Raw genomic sequence first — 19,764 nt, 5'->3', positions numbered from 1 at the left:
TTATTTAATTTTTTTTTAGTTTTTTGGCAGACACAACATTTGTTTGTATGTGATGCTGAGGATCGAACCCGGGCCGCACACATGCCAGGTGAGTGCGCTACCGCTTGAGCCACATCTCCAGCCCCAACTTAGAAATCTTAACTGAGTTCCATGTGTCCTCAAGCAATAACTCTCAACCTTGCCTGCACATAAAAATTAGCAGGAGATTTTAAAAGAACAAAGCCCTACCCTTCTACTGTAGTGATTTAATTGGTTCTAGGTTAAGAATAATTGCTCTTAGAGTATCAGCATCACCTGGAACCTGTTAAAAATACAAATTTTCAGGCTCACTCCATTCCCACTAGAAGAGAAATTCTGAGGGAGGGTGCTGTGTTTTAACAAGCCCTCCAGGCGATTCCAATGCAGTTTGAGAACCATGGTTATAGGGAATATGTAAAAATTCACACACTTAAAACTCAAGAAGATCAGAAATCAGAAGTGCTAACTACCAAAGGTTTCTTCACTTTTTTCCAAATCTACTACAGAGGGAAAAAGTTGCAGGTCCAAGGAATGAAACAGCTACCACATACCCTTGGCCATAACAGCCATAGTTTCATAGTTCATTTGTTCAAACATTTATAGAGCACCTACTATAAGCAATTCACAGATATTAAAATTCTCATATATCCCAAATTTATCTGCTTTCATAAAATTCCAATACAATAACAGTTAGAACTTTCTATTGTTAATTTTTTGTGAGCACCATTATTGGGGGGGAAGCAAATTTCTAATATCTTGCCCTAAAAATTAATTCAAAAGAAATTCTTTCACAAACAAAAATATTTCCCTGCAAAGAGGAAAAGCATAACCTGGCATCCCAAAACATTTAAAAAAAAATAGTTAACATGTTTTCATGAACTGCAATACCAGGTCATTTCATTAAAAAAAAAAAAAAAAAGAAAGAAAAAAGAAAGATAATAACAACCCAAGCATTTGGAAAAGGACAGTATAACTTATTAACAGGATGGATGAGAATGTCAAAACAGTTCCCATGGTTGCAGAATATATCAAAATGAGGGCCTCTGGGCTTTTAAGTATTTTCTTATACATATCATAGCTTTTCAAAAGCATTATAGATAACTAGGCATCAGGAGGTTTCATTAATTTTTAAACTGTAACACAGAAACTATAGTGTTAAAGTGTTTTTGTCAATCAGTAAATTCAAGCCAGCTTTTTACCAGTTAGGACTTGTAGTTAACAGAAATCATCTGCTAACTACCAAAGGTTTCTTCACTTTTTTCCAAATCTACTACAGAGGGAAAAAGTTGCAGGTCCAAGGAATGAAATAGCTGCCACCAAAGAGCAGTTTAAGTTTGTTACATGGAAAAAGGCAGTTTATTTCTGCTTTTCCAATAATTTAAAAGAAAGAAATTCATTTGTTAAAACTGAATAAGGAGCTGACACACTCCAAAAAACAGCCTCCAAAAAGTACATGGATAAAAAACAGTTTAAGCTCATCCTGATTTAATTCTATAAAACACATACCTGAACAAACAGGCAAAACAAGTTCCACAAAAGAACCCAACAACTAACCATGGGGAAGAGCAATCTTGGAAATCTGATGAAACCTGAGGAACACTCAAATACAAAACTCTCAGAAGTGTCCTCAATTACTTGAAATCAAAACAAAAAAAATTAGGCCCATATTTAGTTATTCTGAGCACCCAGGCTTTAGCAGAAAGCCCTAAGAAACTCACCCTACCCAATTCTTTTTAAAGAATGCAGTGTTTTATATTAAAAACACTGGACTAAAAGTCCATTTCTAGATGTTTCTTTCTTGTACACATTTTATTTTTTAGTAAGCAAAGTTCCATAAGGGAAGGTTTCAGCTAGTTCTTACACACACCCTATACATCTAAACTAACCCTACTCAATTTCTTATTATGAATCCACATAAATGATGGGTATCTTAGCCCATTTTCTGCTGCTATAATAGAATACAATTATAAACAATGAAAAATTATAAACAACAGAAATTTGTTTGGCTCACAGTTCTGGGAGCTGGAAAGTCTGAGATCAAGTCAAGGGGTCTGTATCTAGTCAAGGACAGGGTAGGGCAAGCAAATAGGCATGCACACAAGGCAGAGCAGAAACTGGAAGAACTCATCATTTTTATTAGGAACCCACTCCCACGACAGGAGCGTGAAAGTACTCCTAATACTGTTATAATGGCAATTAAACTTAAGTTTTGGAGAGGACATTCAAACTAGTTCCTGGCTCCCAGGCTCAAACTTGGGCTCCCTCCCTTTTCCTCCCTTCTCTGGCTATATCCTAACTTCCTGAGCTGATCTGTCAGAAGAATACAAGTACCCTGACATAAGGAGAAAATAAAGCAGCACCCATCTCTGAAATTACTGCATATTTTATAACCAACTATCCAAAAGACTGCTTTGTCTACAAAACAAAAGGAGACTATTAAATACATAAATGTGTATTCACCACAAAATTTTGGCAGATTTTAAGCCAAAATTGTGGCAAAAGTAAGTGGGATGTGACCATTGTGTGGAGGTTCAAAAAAAAAAAAAAAAAAACTTGTGCTAGTATTACTTAAAAATCATTTATTACAAAACTGTCTTCGGTATATGATTAGGACGCACCAGGTACTCATGATTCATTTTTCTCCCTCACTTTATCACAAAACTAATGATTTTATTGCAAAAGCAAATCCTAAAATAAAATATATTTTCTCAGAATAATTTACATTCCTTGATTGCTTTTCTGGGTTCTCAGTTTAAGATTCTATTTTTTAACACATTGATTCTTGCAACATGGCCCTTCATGATATGCTTTCTATCCTCCAAATGTATTTCTTTGGCCTCTTAACTTAAAAAATTACTTTCCCATCTGGAAAGAACATAACGTCTGTGACCTGTTCAATTTGTTGGGAGAAGGGGATGCCATAGTAGAGAAAAGCAGGCACATGTTTGGACTAGATTTACCAAAAGGACTTCTATGTAACAGGAAGGTGATGTTTCTTATTTTAAGTGCTATTACTCTTAAGAGATGATCTTACTATAAACCTTACTGTGAGACCTCATCTATTTTAGGCCAGAGTGCATATCCAACATGAGAAAATAGATAAGGGGAGTTACTCCCAACATCTCAAACCCTTATTTTTATCCTTGTAATTATTATGAAATTAATATCTGTAAAAACAAGCAGTGGAAAAAATTAAAGTCAAATCTATGCAAAGCTCTTAGAAGAATGTGAGCAAAATAATATCCCTACACACCATTAATATTTACCAAAAGAAAATGCCCACAGGACAGACAAAAATTATTATCAGTTATTTCAATACTAGTAAAAGATAATATAAAAATGCTACAGCATATGAAAAAATAGCATGTGTGAACCAGAAAGACGACCAATTCAGGAAATAATTCAAAGCAAAATAAATAAATAAACAAAGCTATTTCAAGAAGAGAAAACTAAAGAAGTTACTTTGCCCTGCTTTATTCTCATATTTTGCTAAAACAAAAGGGAAAAAAATATCGTAGACAATGCCTTATAACTGGGGACAGTAAACTATAATACATACATCAAATCCGGCCCATCATTTGTTTCTGTAAATGAAGTTTTACTGAAATACAATCACATTTATTCATTTATATATTGTCTATGGATATTTTTATGGTACAAAGGCAAAGCTGAGTTGCAGTGACAAAGGCCAAATTGCCCACAAAGCCTAATATTTACCGCCTGACTATTTGCATGAAGTTTCTTAACTCCTGCCTTAAAGAGAAATAAAAGGGAGAAAAAAACATGTTTTTAACTTAAAAAAAAGTATTAAAAAAAGATTCAAAGCAAATGATCACAATCAGGGGCTGGAGATGGGGCAGAATGAGCTATTTTCTTTAATAGGCACAGAGTTCATATTTAGAATGACAAAATTCTGGAAATGGATACAGTGGTGATTGTATAACATGGTGAATGTACTTAATGTTCTCAATTTATACACTTAAAATGGTTATACACTTAGAAATGGTTAAAATAAGTTTTATGTTTTGTATATTTTCACACACACAAAAAAAAGCAAGTGACAAATTTAGAAAACAAAGCTTCAATATGCCTAAAAGGGGGAAAAAACAAAAATTAAAAAGTATTTGAGAAACTTTTCTGAAAGAAAAGGTCTGAAACTATGGAAAGAAAAGATACATCATGAACCTGAGCAAACAGCAATCTCATCTAAAGGGGCTAACACCAAGACATACTCCAATAGAATCACTGGACTTCAATAAAAAATGTCTTTGGACATCCAGGGAAAAACAACCAAGAGAAAGAAAATCAACTTATTATCATACCATCAACATTAATAGCTTTGACCAAAAGAAAATGGAATAACATTTAAAATAATCAGGAAAGAAAACAAAAACCAAAGATTAAGGTAAAAGCTAACTATTAGTGACTTAAAATTATTTTCAGAGAATCTATTTCCAGGACACTTTCCTGAGTAAACTATGATAAAGATAAGTGACAAACCACCAAAATGATTAGTGACATCAAATAACTAGTTACATCAAATAACCAGCAGTGATTTAAAACAGAAATAGAGTAGTAGCTATAAAATAATGATTTCAGGTATTTAGACTATATAATAAATCACTGCAAAATTTAGTGGCTGAACATAACAATAACCACATATGTCTGATGACATCCTGAATGATAACCAAGCTCAGTCACTGAAGGCTAGGTGAAGCTGGAGTATCCAAGGTGGCTCACTCCCTCAGCTAGAAGTGAATCCTGGCTGAGAGCTTCAATGGGGACAATGGGCCAGTCTTCCTTCTCCACCCCATCTTTCTTAAAACATGGAGACCGGGCTTCAAAATTGAGTCTTCCCAATACATAAAAGTAAAAATTTCAAATCTCTGAAAGCTCAAATGTTACATAGCATAACTTCAGCCACATTACGCTCATCCCAGCAAGTCACAAGACCAACTCAAATACAGAGGAAATAGCTCTTCCTCCTGATGAACGGTGCACAGCATACACACAAAACTGAGAATCCTAATTGGAAAATTCAAATTCCAAAACATGATACTACAAAAATTCCACACCATGACTCTTTGTTTCATGCACAAAATTATTAAAAATACTATATAAAATTACCCTCAGGCTATGTATACAAAGTATATATAAAACACAAATGAATTTTCATGTTGGGGTTTGGGTCCTATCCCTAAGAGATTTCATTACATGTATGCAAATGTTTCAAATCTTAGAAAATCCAAAATCTGAAACCCTCTGCTCCCAAATATTTCAGATAAGGAACAGTCAATATGTACATCAAGGGGAAGAATATATGACAGCCACATTTGAGGACTATTACACATATATATTTGCTGAACTAAAAGTATGACTAAATTTGTTAGAGAAAGTATGTAATGATTACATCCTCTTAAAATTTAGCAAAAGTAAAGGAGCATATGCAACTTTTTAACTATTTGCAGTAAGCATTTTGGTGACTATTATTATTTTGAGACTTGCATAGTATAGAATTAAGCAAATAAGTAATTATGTAGTATTCTATAATAACTAGGCTCTTGGAAACCTAGTTATTATAGAATACTTGGAAAAGAGAAGTCGTAAAGTAAAACCCAGTAGTTCTGAATTTGAATTGAAAATGTCAATATTAGCTAATAGGGTAGATTAAGAAAGACAAACTGTCAGAATGTTTAAAAATACAACACCCAAATATATACTATCTACAACAGATACACTTTATGAAGACCGAGACAGATTGAAAGTAAATGACTGGAAAAAATGTACCATGCTTAGCTTATTATAGTAAGCTAAGAAAGCTGAAGTATATTCATATATGATAAAGTAGTCTTAAGAAAAAAAGAATATTACTGGAGGTAAAATGTAACATTTCATGATAATTCAAAATATGAAGGTCAAATCTTCAGGAAGTTATATATTAAATGGACTGAATGTGTGTGTGTTCTCTCAAAATCCATATATTGAAATTTTAACCACCAGTGTGAAAGTATTTGGAGGTGGATCTTTGGGAGGTAATTAGATCATTAGAATGGAGCCTTCATAAATGGAACTAGTGCCTTTTTAAGAAGACACATGAGAATGTTCTCTTTCTTTGCCTCAACCACATGAGGGTACAATAAGAAGCCCAAAATCTGCAACACAGAAGACAGCCCTCACTAGATTCCACCCCATACTTATCTCAGACATCCTGCCTCCAGAATTATGATAAATAATTTTTTGTTGTTTATAAGCCATTCAGACTATTATACTTTTATAGCAGCCTGATTTGACTAAAACAACATATAGTCATAAATGTTTATGTATCTACTAACAGAGCTTAAAAATACAAAGTTGGGCCTGGGGTGTAGCTTAATGATAGAGGAAGGTCTAGCCTGTGCAAGGCCATGGATTTAATCCCTAGCACTGGGAGAAATATATAGATATAGATATAGATATAGATATAGATATAGATATAGATATAGATATAGATATAGATAAATATATAGATATAGATATAGATAGATATATATAGATATATATAGATACAATCAAAGACAAAAATAGACAATATAAGTATTAGAGTTGGAGAGCTTAGCTAATGATACCAATGGACAAAAACATCAGTAAAGATATGAGATCAAAACAACACTATCAACTACCTCATTTTAATTGATATTTACATAACACTAGAACCAACAACTGCATAATGCATAATCTTTTCAAAAGCATTCACCAAGACAGATCAAATGCTGACCCAAAGAACAAAAGCCTCAATAAATCTGAATGGTCTAAAGTCATATAGGATATGCCCTTCTTATTTCAGTAAAATTAAATTAGAAATCAATAATAAGACATCTAGGAAATACCACCAATTTAGAAATTAAACAACAAATTGCTAGCCAGGACCTAGGCATATACCTAGAATCCTAGCTTGAGGCAGAAGGACTGCAAGTTCCAAGCCTGCCTCAGTAATTTAGAAGACCCTCAACAACTTAGACCCTGTCAAGACAAAAAATAAAAAGGGATGCGGATGTATGTCAGCCGAAAAGAGTTCCCCTGGGTTCAATCCCTAGTACCCAAAACAAACAAAAAACTGACGCTTATTGCTAAATAACTCATGGATCAGGGAGAAAACACAAATAGAATAAGAAAACATTTCAAGCTGAATGATAATGAAAATACTACATATTAAAATCTGTGTAATTTGCCGCACAGTGGCACACACCTGTAATCCCAGTGGCTCAGGAGGCTGAGACAGGAGGATCAAGAGTTCAAAGCCAGCCTTAGCAAAGGTGAGACACTAAGCAACTCAGTGAGACCCTGTCTCTAAATAAAATACAAAATAGGGCTGGGGATGTGGCTCAGTGGTCTAGTGCCTCTGGGCTCAATCCCTGGTACCCAAAAATATATAAATAAATAATCTGTAGAATTCATTTAAAATAGTGATTAAAAAAAATTTATACTTTACTTTCTTAGAAAAGTCAAGTGTAAAAACTAATAATCTTCAGTTAGTTGTTTTAGAGTAAGCTAGGAAATGAGAAACAAGGTCAATGTGGAAGGCAGCTTCTAAGATGACTCCCAGTGATCTCCAACTCTTGGTATAAAGTCAAGTTGCACATGATGTTTTGCTCAACAATGATCACAACCATAACTGCGGTCCTATAAAATTACAATGGAGTCAACAAATTCCTATCATCTAGTGACCTCATAGCCATTGTAATGTTTAGTGTAACACATTACTCCAATGTGTGTGGTGATGGTACAAACCTACGGCAAAATCATATAAAACTGGAGCACATACAATTATGTACAGTACATAATACTTGATAATGATAATAAAAGACTATTATTGGTTTATGTATTTACAATATTATGCTTTTTATTATTATTTTAGAGTGTACTCCTACTTGTTAAAAAGAAATCAACCATAAAACTGCCTCAGGCAGGTCCTTCGGGAGGCATTCTAGAAGAAAACATTGTTATCATAGAGGATGACAGCTCCATGTGTGTTGCACTCCTGAGGATCTTCCAGGATATGGAGGTGGGTGACAGTGATGATTCTGACCCAGTGTAGGCTAGGCTAATTAATGTGTGTGTTTGTGTCTTGATTTTTTAACAAAAAAAGTTTCAAAAGTAAAAAAATAAAATAAAATAAAAAAATAACAGAAACATAAGTTTTAAAATAGAAAAAAGCTTATAGAGTGAGAATGTAAAGAATGAAAATATTTTTGAACACTTGTACAAAGTGTTTATGTTTTAAGCTAGTGTTATTACAAAAGAATCAGAAGTTTTAAAAATTTAAAATTTATGAAATAAAAAAGTTACAGTAAATTGAGGTCAACCCACCATTAGAAAATATTTTGGTAAATTTAATGTAGCCCTAAGTATACATGTTTATACAATCTACAGTAGCATACAATAATTTCTAGCCCTTCACATTCACTCACTGTTCACTCACAACTCACTCAGAGTAACTTCCAGTCCTACAACCTCCATTCACGTATACATGCCTAACCAGGTATACCAATTGTTTAAAATCTTTTATATGGTATTTTTACTACTCTTCTTCTGTTTAAATACACAAATACCTACCATTGTATCATAACTGTTTACAATATTCAGTACATTAACATGCTCTACAGGTTTGTAGCAGAGGAGCAATACACTATACCATATGGCCTAGGTGTATATGGGCTATATAATCTAGTTATATAATTATATAATATAATCTATATAATTGACATGCATTAAAAAAATATGCTAGAGGAACTCTGAAGCAGATAATATTAACAGAAATTATGCAGTATTACAAGTTATGAAAGCATTCCTCTATTATTTAAAAGTCTGTTCATTATTCTTTGAACAATTTGCTTCTAAAAAGTGATATTAAGACAAAAGAAACATTTGCTCTGTCTTTCTAACTAGAAGTTCTATGGGAACTTTTTTTTAAAAGGTGGGGGTTTTGTGGGGGTTTTTGTTTGTTTGTCTTATTTTTTTTGTTTGTACCAGGGATTGAACCCAGGGGCCCTAAACCATAGTGTCACATCCCCAAGCCATTTTTTAATTTTTAATTTTGAGACAGGATCTCTTTAAATTGCTCAGGGCCTCAGAAAGTTACCAAGCGTGGCTGGATTTGAGTTTGTGATTCTCCTGCCTTAGTCTCCTATAAAAAGAGGTATCTTAAGGAAATATTAAGGTTTTAAGATAACACTAAGTAAAAGATAATCTAGTTTGTAAACAATAATTTGAAGTCTAAGAAGATATTTCTTAGTTTATGAAACTAATTCCTTTCAGTACCAAAGTAGACCTTTCTTAAACCATGAGGCAAGACATTTACTTGAAGTACAACCAAGGACAACTGGTAAAATTAAAAGTACAAAAAGATTCCCACTCCAGGACTGAAGTAGAAAACCTTACTTCAAAATGTCTTCAGAATCCAATGCTTTGTTAAAACCTTAAAGAAGAAACAAAACAAAACCTCAACTTTTCTACAAAAATAGATCTTGTCAGAATTATACTGGTCCCTTCACAAAAATGTTACTATTAGGAACTGAATTAAGATGGTATTGCTATAAATTGGTCCTATTTATGAAGATCTTTGAGTGTTGTACTGCTGACAACAGAATGTCAGCGTACAGAATGTCAGCGTGGAAGACCTTATCTATAGAAAAGTTAACTTTAGTCAACAGTTAAAAAAAAAAAAAAGATCATTAGAAAGATTAGAAATAGAATTCTGAAAGTCATTTGAAACAGTATTTTGAGAACTGATATCAACAAGGAAAAACGAAGATTACGTTCTAATTGTGGCCAAGACAATTCTAATATTAATTCCATTGCTGGAAAGAATATAAGAATATGATTAGTATTCTTATAGCAATATAAGTGAAATCATAAGTACTATTTATATATGGCTTAATACTGTGCCTGAGGTTGTTAAATGGTTTCATTTCATGCTACCGAAATGTAAACTCATTTTTAAATAGAAATAAAGGCATTATTTATTATTCCTTCCATCATTTGCTTGGCTGGCTTGGGCTTAACCTTTGAATTCCTTTAAAAAAGAAAAAAAAAAAAAAAAACTCCTTATCTAGAAAGACTTCTTAACTGTTCCAAACCCAGAATAACAGCCCTATCACACACTCCAAAAGAGAGCATTCTGTTCTTTTCCTATCACTCTAGGTAGCACACTTTGTGGAGTTTTGTTAATTGTTTTTCTTTAGACTTTCCCAGTACACTGGAAGCTCTGTAAGAGTAAGAACTATCTGCTACTCCAAAATTGTGCCAGTATTTAATACCTGACCTATAAGTAATAAAAATTTATGAAACAAATGAACTACCTGACCTATAAGTAATAAAAATTTATGAAACAAATGAACTACAATTTTTCTACCCAAGGGACTTTACCAACTTCCTATCTTTAAAATATTTATTTCATTGACTACCATATTCAACGACTACCATAATAACCAACTAATAGTTAAAATTACTTTTAACTACTTGACCTATACCTGAGGGAAACTACATTGAAAAAAGCTTTAATGTTATCCTAGAAACAGGAAAGTAAAGGAAATTGACTCAAGGATGTTATATTTTTATATCATGAATTTTACTATTATTATTTTCTGTTATCCACAATTGAACTATAACCTTTTTTTTTCTAAAAAGTCAATTCTAGGTTAAACTATTACTTAATTACAAAGCTATATTATTGTTTGTATTCTAGATTATCTAGGAATATATAAACCTCAAGAGCAGAATTAAAAATAACTTGTGGCAAATAGATGAGGTGTGATTTGGAAGACACTTGATGAGTACATTAATACATAAATAAATATAACTAATTATAATTTGTTAGTGATTACTTATAAAGAGTTATTGTAAAAAATGACAAGACTTGTGAAGCACTATTTAAAAGATTTAGAATAAGTTGCAAAAGTAAACAATCTTGGCTGATTTATAAAATCAGACTTAGATCTTTCAATCAGCTTAAAGAAAAGAAATGCTATTTCATCTAAAATATGTAAGACCCTTGAGTGAACATCTAGTTAGATGAAAGCCTATTTATGACTCAATTCACTATATTCCTAACAGTAATGTCTGTATATTAAGAATGGATACACTGACCTAAAAATGATTTTCTGTGTTTCTCATACCACTCACTGGTCAAGATCCTAAATGGATCTTTGGCTTAAAATGAGATGAGTTATGACAAAAATATTCAAGTACCACACTTGTGTATGGAAAAGTATAGTGTCCTGAAGATTTTTATTCCATTTTGTTGGAGTGTGTAAAATGTATTTCTAAGTATGGCTACAATAAAAATATATATATATGAAAGCTATCCTTGTCTATAAACCCCCAATTACTTTTCCCTCAAAACACTGCAAAAATCAGAAATCCTGCACTGCAATTACTCACCAAAATGAAATGTTACTTTAACCCAGGAATAGGTTATGATAGTGTAAGCTTGATATCACAAGCTCTAAAATCAAACTGCTGGAATGAAAATTTCACTACTTCTTGAATGAATCAGGACTTTATTTAAACAGTCTGTGCCTCACTTGTATCTGTAAAATTAGGATAATATCTACTGAGCTGCAATTAAAATAAATACAAATTCCAAACATAGTTTTACTATTAACATCCAAATGAAGGAGTGATGTGACATACATTACAAATAGAAACTTATTAGAGGGTACCTTTGGTGTTACTTTGAAGTGTGTGGGTGGGTAGGAATGCCTACCTTGTATCTTTCTGTCCTACTTGAATTTTATAACATATATAAAGTACTTCTAATATAATGTTTCTAATGCATATAACTTTATTACCTTTATTTTTGAAAATAGCAATAGAAAGTGTCTGAGCAGTGAGACTGTTATCTGTTATCCTGTTTTTGTCTTACATTTCTCTGTTTAACAAAAATAATAAAGTGTTTCGAAAAGAAAATAGTCAACTACTTGCTAAAAATAAATAAATAAGCAATGGTTAGGGAAAAAAAAAAAAAAAAGCGTGAGGTCCAGAGTTAGGAGTTTGCAGATTTTTCATATCTTACTTATCCAATCTTACTATATCATTTCTGCCCATGAGTAAACTGAGGCAACTGAGTCTTTTACACGACTAACGGCGGTATCCACAAGTTCAAAGCCTGTATTTCTTCTAAATTCACATAATGCAGTCAAATATTATTCTCCCAGTTGTTTCAAACTGACATATTTTGGTCTTCCTAACTGAACTGTAAACTTCTTAAAAGGTTTAAGAGTTTAAAGGTTCCAGAAACTCCACTGAAGGTTACTAAGACTATGATACATCCTTAAACACTTGTTGAGTTACATCAAACTTCTGGTATCGACTCTCCTCGAGGAACATAACCCTGTTGCAAAAACACAATAAATTAGCACACGCTCTAAAGCCAAATCTAACTTTATTCCTACATTCTCAGAACTGAAAAAGTTTTAAGAATATGCATATCCAGAGATTACGCTACAGGAAGTTTTAGAATAAGTACAAGTATCATCACTATGCAAACACTAAAGAATGGATTCACACATCCCATTCCCACGCCCCCGTCCCCCAGACTCAACCTAAAGAAAGGAAACTCTAGTCTTCCGGTAAGGTATTAAAGAACCATAACCACGCCCACATCTTGTTTCAACTTAATAACCTGTTTTCTTTCTCTAATCGGACCACCGACCCCTCAAGTCCAAACCTGTAATAAACAATTCAAAAGTGTCTGACCTGCAGCGAAGTGCAGGGGAGAAGACTTCCGGCCGGCCATGTCCTTTGCATTTACGTTTGCCGCGTCCACCAGCCTCTTTACCCGGGACACGTCCCCATTGCGACAGGCCTCCAGTAGTTCCCGTAGGGCCCCGCTCACTGCTGGGACCCCTGTCCCAGCTGCCGCTGCCCCAGGCCCCAAAGCTGCAGTGGAACTAACTCCGGACGCGTCGGGGCTCTCAGCCAAGCTTGATCCAGGGGAGGATGGAGAGGAAGATGAGGAAGACGTCGGGGAAGAAGAGGACGACGGAGAATTGTTACTGCCACCGCCGGCTGGGTTGGGAGCGACCCCGACGGCAGATGATGCAGAAGCCGCCGGGACCACGGTAGTTGCGGCGACGGTACAAATTGTGCTGGTGGTATTGCAACAGCTGGTACTCTCAACCGGGTCCGGGGATCTGGGCCTGTCGGGCGGATCCCGACTGCCATCCCCCTCCGGCAGTGCTAGGCCGTGCCGTGGGGAGGCGAAGGGGGCCAGACCACCGGCTGTGGGGGAGGCTGGGGTGGTCCCCGGAGCCAGGCCGGGACTGAGAGGTGGGGGAGGTGGCGGCGGCGGCGCCGAAGCCCCTGGGGCGGGCTGGAGCTGTTGTTGATGATGGTGGTGATGATGCTGAGAGCGACGCGACGCCGCCATCTTCGGACTCCCCCAGCACTGTCACTGCGGCAACGGCCCCACCACCCGCCCTCACTTCCGACTTCTGGGCCAATCAGCATCCGGCACACAGGAAATGATACTAGATGCTGTGGGCGGAGTCAAAGAGAAGGAGGGAAGTATTGGAAGCTCGGGGAACAACCAACGAAGGGGGCGTGGCTCTGTGGCTGAGGGGCGGGCTTTGTGACGCCCTGGCGGGCCGGCTGGACAGATTTGAATGCTGGAATCAACATCTGCCAAAGTGCGAAAGAAACTTCCTGCGTTTCTCACTTTCAGCCTGCCTTCCTTTCTTGCTCTGATTAGTTCCCAAATACTCAGTTATAATTAACTCATTGGAAATTTTTTTAAAATTTAAACTATTTTTTTCCAGCTATCTCCTTTGATCTCTTGTTCCTTTCATACAAATTTTCTCGTTCTGTGTATATATTTTGTTAATCCTCCAGTTCAAAAGTGTCTCGAATGATTTACCAGGATTGTAAATCATTCCTCTCATTCCACTTCCCTCTCCCCTCCCAAATTCAGATAAAATTCTGACTGCTATCACGCACCTTTCAGATGCTATTTTCAACTAAATTTTTTTCTCTCCCTTTAGAAATACTTGTTATATCAGCAAAAGGAATGTGTCATACAGGCGCAGTGGCACAGGCCTGTAGTCACAGCTACAATCTAGGCTGCAGTAGGAAGATGGCAGGTTCAAGGTCAGCCTCTGTAATTTGTGAGAATCTGTATCAAAGTAAAAAAAACTTTAAAAAGGCTGGAATGTAGCACTGATAGCACCTCATATTTAATCCTCAGTACAAACATACACACACACACACACACACACACACACACACACACATACACAAGCATGTGGGGTTGGGGGTGGTGTTACAACAAGCCTGGAGTCTCAGTTTACTCAGTAGGCTTAGGAAGGAGAAGCAAGTTCCAGGCCATCCTGGGCAAACTAGCATGATTCCATCTAAAAAAAAAAAAAAAAAAAAAAAAAAAGGAAGGAAGGAAAAAGATATATCCATGAATGGGATAATCTCAGTGAGATCTCATTTCACACCTCTGTCCAATAGTGAAGTAGGCATTTACTCACTGTAATTAGTGTGATGTTAATATTCTCATTTCAGTAAAAAGTTGAGTTTATTTAGTGCTATCAACTAAATGCAATAGGATCAGAAACATAATATAAGTGGCATTTAATTTTCATCAAATATGGAGTTACAGTATAATTCTAACATTATCCTTTTTTCTTATAAATTTGTGCCATTTGTTTACATTAGATACTTGACAAAAAGTGTGGCTGGATAAGAAAACTCTATAGTGCAACTGAAATCAGGCCACAACACAATTCTCCCAGTTTTGAATCCTCTTTTTATTTTTTCCTTCATAAATGATATTTCAATACATAAGACAACCAAATTTATAAGTCTATATACTTTTCCAGGAAAACATTTAGGCATCATAAACAAATCAATGTGTAAAAATCAAATTTATAAAAATAAACACAACTTATTGTAGGATATGTGGTTATTACTGCACTAATTTTAATTCCTCAGAATGCAGACAAACCCCAGACATATAGAAGCATGACCACACAATGATATCCATAATCTAGGTTGTGCTTAGATTCATAGATTCATTCATAGTTGTTTCCCTTAGATTCATAGATTCATTCTTGAAAGAAGGAGGCAAAAGTCAGTCATTTCATCCCCCTTCAGACCTACAACAGGGCTCCTATTGTTGGTTTATTATTATAAACCCTGAGATATAATAGGATCCACATTTTCCCAAGATTCTGGATTTCTTTTTTCAATGAATATTACAATGGTTTTTCAAAAGGTGTATACAGCAAAAGATGAGGGTCTACTAACTGCAACAATCATGATCAGAACCAAAGGAATAATTCCTTCTTTTTCATCAGAATCTGGAAACTGCTCCTGATAACTTCAGAGTAAAATGCCAAATCGGTGTCATTCTCTTGAATCTTAACTTCTTAATGCAGAGCACTAGATTGCATTGAGGAGTGGGAGGTGAATCAAAATGATATGTGAGTTATCCATAGCACATCTTTTGCCCCCTCATGTATGACCTTCCTGAATGGAAAGCATAGGGATATCTCATCTGGTCCCCTGATGGCTAGTTTACATGTATCAGAAAGAGAAGTAATGTACAAGCTAATTCAGAACACATCTATTGTGTCTGTTCATTAGTACAAAATAAATAAGAAAATCTCTGCTGAGTAGAATAAAAAGACAGAATTGCCTGAAACTATTCTACCAGTAAACCATGTCTGAAAATGCATTCGATCAATTGGAAATTGCTTTTTTCATCCTCAGTGGAGAGTAGTAAAAGTACTTAACATTAAGTATTTATAAGGTTTATAGGTTTATATGGACTAATGGTGAGCTCTACACACAAAAGGGTAAATATCATTACCTTATCTGTGGTTAAATACAATTCCAAGAGGGATGCATTGTATCACAGTGAAAAGAACAAAGCCTGGAGTCAAACAATTGGAGCGTGAATCACATCTCTGACATTTACTAGTTGGCTAATCTTGGTAGATAAACTTCAGCTCTGTCAGTCTAAACTCCTGATTTCATTGGAGCACTGATGTCATGAGGATTAAAAGACCTAGGTAGTTTGTAAGCACTCTTCGAATGTTATTTCTGTTCTCTTAAGTGCTGTACATAAACTGTTAATATACATTATCAATGACTATTGATAATTTTTTTTCTTCCAAAGATAGGGATTTCCGAAGATCGGGATTGGGAGTAAATATCCACCATTTCTCTTGTAACATGAATCTTGAGCAAACAAAGATTTAACTTGTTTCCTCATTTTGATAATTCAGGATTCTTTATAATCTCTGACATCTCTAAGAATTGTTGAAGAATCCAATAAAGTAGCATCTTATCAGATCTTTTAAAATGTGAGCGTATAGCACTCTTCTAGGTCATATTTTTGATGTAGGAAAAAACACCAACTCAAAGGGCACTTACGTTCTGGACTATGTTCTGACGTTTGCTGTTTTTCTCCAAGGAGTCATGAGGACACTCCTTGAAAGTTACACAATCATAAACTTGCACATTTTCCATATTGCAGTTAGACTTAGTGTGGTTATTCCATTTGTATGTATCCCATAGATCTGCCTCAGATCCAAGTTCACTGGTAGTATTTCACATGTAAAGTCCAGTTGCTCTTTGATGCCTTATGCAATGCCTTCTCTGCAAATCCACAAGCACAAGCCAGAACTACATTTTCATCAAGACCATGACATGTCTTCATCTTGGTCTCAGAGGAAGATAATAAATTATTCTTATGTCACAAATTCCCGTGATGCCAAGGACCCAGATTTCTATGTGAAAGTGTTAACTGCTTTTTGCTGAAGTTCCATCCAAAAACCCACATGAATCTTTCCTTGTAAAGCCACAGGTAGGCAACAAGGTCAACAACTAACTAATCACACTAACTACATTGTATCAGAGGAAATTTTGGTAAAAGAAAAAAACAATTTATCACTAGAGAGGAAAGTATTGTAATTCAAAGATCCGCTATGTAAGTTTCTTAGCAACTCTCATTGAAGATTTTAATCACTTTATGAGATATCTCTACATACCAGGGACCTCTACACAAAGCTCCCAAGATATCTGTAAACTTCCCTCTTATAACTTAATTTTTTTCTTGCTAGGTATGGTCTTTACACTTGGGAGTAGTCAGTTCAATGTGAAGTATTAGTTCCCAGCAGAGAGGCAGTATAAAATAGTGGTGAAGAAGGTGGATTCTAGGGCTGGGGATAACGCTCAGTTGGTAGAGTGTTTGCCTTGCATGCACAAGGCCATGGGTTCAATCTCCAGCACCACAAAAGTAAAAAAAGAAGAATGTGGATTCTAGGGCTTGGGTTATAGCTCAGTGGTGGACTGCTTGCCTCATGTGTGAGGCACTAGGTTCAATTCTCAGCACTACATATAAATAAATGAATACAATAAAAGTCCATCAACAAATAAAATATATTAATAAAAGAAAAAGAATGAATACAATAAATACAATGTGGATTCTGCATGCCAATTGCTTGGATATAATTCTTAGCTTTGTTGTTCTGTATATGATTTAAGGACTCCACATGAAGCATTTTAACGGGACGAATAAAATCCTATTTGCTTTGCTTTAAAAATGGTAAACAAGTTTTCACATTAATTTTTTTTCCTTATGAGCATTTTTCCCAAAATTAATTAAATCCATACATGTATACCCCTTTAAGGACTAATATCTGCCCACCTCACTCAAAAAAAAAAAAATACACTCTATTCCCCAAACTCATAAACATGTTTAGAAAAGTTCCAAAAAGTTCTTGAATGCATTTGTAAGAAATGGTATACTTAGTCAACAATGCATATATAATGATGTATGGCTTAGGTGTAGCCAACGAGGGGTTGCAAGTATCATACACTGATCATGAGGTGACTCCTACCCTGGTAAAGATAGGGCAAAACCTGCCAGCAGAGACCATCCAAACTTCTGGATAGACATGAGTGACAGCTGAGGCCAGGAGAAGCATTTGTCAATCCTCAAACAGGTGATCAAGCACACCTTCCACCCACAATCTCCTTTTGCTTCCTGTTTTTACTTGGCTTATTGAAGGAAATAGTGAGTGAAAGCTCTTGGAATCAAAGGGTGTTTGTGTGCAAATTCTCTCATGATTGCCTACTCGGTCACATCCTGAACCTAGGTCTTTGTTTTGATATTGAGTTGCTCAGAAGAAACCACTGTACAATCCCGAGCAAGTCATGTAACTTCTTTGTAATTCCATCTGCAAGGTGGGGATATTAATAGCTGTTATAAAGTAATATGTGCCAAGTGCCTAGAATAGCTTCTAGCATATAGTAAATACTTTATAAATGTCAGCTGTCATTATTAAGAACTGGGGAGACCTCTGGTATGGGACATAGAAAGGTGAACAGAGAGGCATGGCTCATTTTGCCGACCCAACAACATGCAGGTTCCTTTCAATCTAATAATGTTTTTCCCCTCTCACACCTGCTTCTTCTTTTGCTTTAGAATGTCTTTAAGGAAAATCTAGTAAACTTGGAAGTCTAAAAAGCTTGTGTTTGAGGAAGTACAAATAGCTCCTGCTAGCTATAGTCAGGGTGTGGGGAACTGGAGACTGCAAGAGTCTCACTCGGCCTGAAGATATGCAAATTTCTTTCAAAAAAAATTCTACCCCATAGTGCTGAGAAGCCACTGTTGCTGTGGTGTGGGAAAGAACCAAAGCTACCAAGAGCACCTCGAGAGAAACTACACGTAGTTCCTGAATTCCTTAATCCAGGATGTTTGAAAAAAAAGAAAGAAAAAAAAAAAACTCCCATAGAAAGTGCATTTAGAACCATGAATCGCCAAATATGTAAGAAGGAGCAACCACGTGACATGAATAGGAAAACAGCAAACCCAATACCTCAAAGACTACAGATAATAGAGCATCCCAAAACTACTTTTATGAACATAATTAGGTAAACAGAACCATGTTACCTCAAAGATGTCCATGCTTTAATACCTGGAAACTGAGAATTTGCTACTTTATGCGACAAAGTAGATTTAAGTTTGCATTTAGAATTGCTAATCAACTAACTTTAAAAATAAAAAGATTTTCCTGGAATGTGGGAATGGGCTTAATATAAACACAAGAGTCCTTACAGATGCAAAAAGAAAAGACCAAGGACATTGAAATGACCCAATGTGAGGAATTGTTTTTCCCCACCAAAACTCATGTTGAGACTTAATTTTTCAATGAGGCAGTGTTGGGAAGTAAGAACCTAGTGAGAGGTGTTGGAGTCACAGGAGCAAAGCCTCATGAATGCTTTCTTGCCAAATGGATTAACTATTTTAGGAACTGGCTCCCTTTTCTTTCTTCCACAGGCACCCACTTTCCCACCTATTGTTCCAATATGTTCAGAAGCAGCAAGGAAGCCCTTAACAGATAAAAACTGCCCAATCTTGAACTCTCAGCCTCCAAATTATGGGACAAAATTAAGCCTTTTTCTTTATACACTATCAGTCGTGGGTGTTCTGTTATAGTAATAGAAAATTAACTAAGCTATTGCTGATTGTGAAGATGAAGGAAGGGGACTAGAAGTTTCTAGAGGCTGGAAAGTAGAAATAGATAGATTATTCCCTGAAACCTACAGAAAACAATGTAGCTCTACTAACACCTTGATTTTTAGCCCAGTAGACTCATGCCAAATTTATGACTATAGAACTGTAAAATAAATTTGTATGATTTTAAACTACTAATTTGTTACAACAGCAATATAAAACTAATATAGAGCTTTTTG

At 35.4% G+C, this 19,764-nt stretch overlaps 1 protein-coding gene across 1 annotated transcript in view; it reads right to left on the bottom strand.

The window, feature by feature from the left end:
• Tnks (tankyrase) overlaps positions 1-13,483 on the bottom strand; it is a 203,973-nt gene extending 190,490 nt beyond the window's left edge. Inside the window, exon 1 of the mRNA XM_005330777.4 lies at positions 12,754-13,483. Within this exon, the coding sequence (XP_005330834.1) occupies positions 12,754-13,426 (673 nt within the window). The 5' untranslated portion in view covers positions 13,427-13,483. The remainder of the gene's footprint in view (positions 1-12,753) is intronic.
• Positions 13,484-19,764: the final 6,281 nt, after the last annotated feature.

The sequence above is a fragment of the Ictidomys tridecemlineatus genome, chromosome 14, assembly GCF_052094955.1.
Source record: "Ictidomys tridecemlineatus isolate mIctTri1 chromosome 14, mIctTri1.hap1, whole genome shotgun sequence".
Taxonomy (NCBI): domain Eukaryota; kingdom Metazoa; phylum Chordata; class Mammalia; order Rodentia; family Sciuridae; genus Ictidomys; species Ictidomys tridecemlineatus.
Note: the sequence above shows the minus strand (reverse complement) of the source record. Positions and strands in the feature narration are given on the sequence as shown.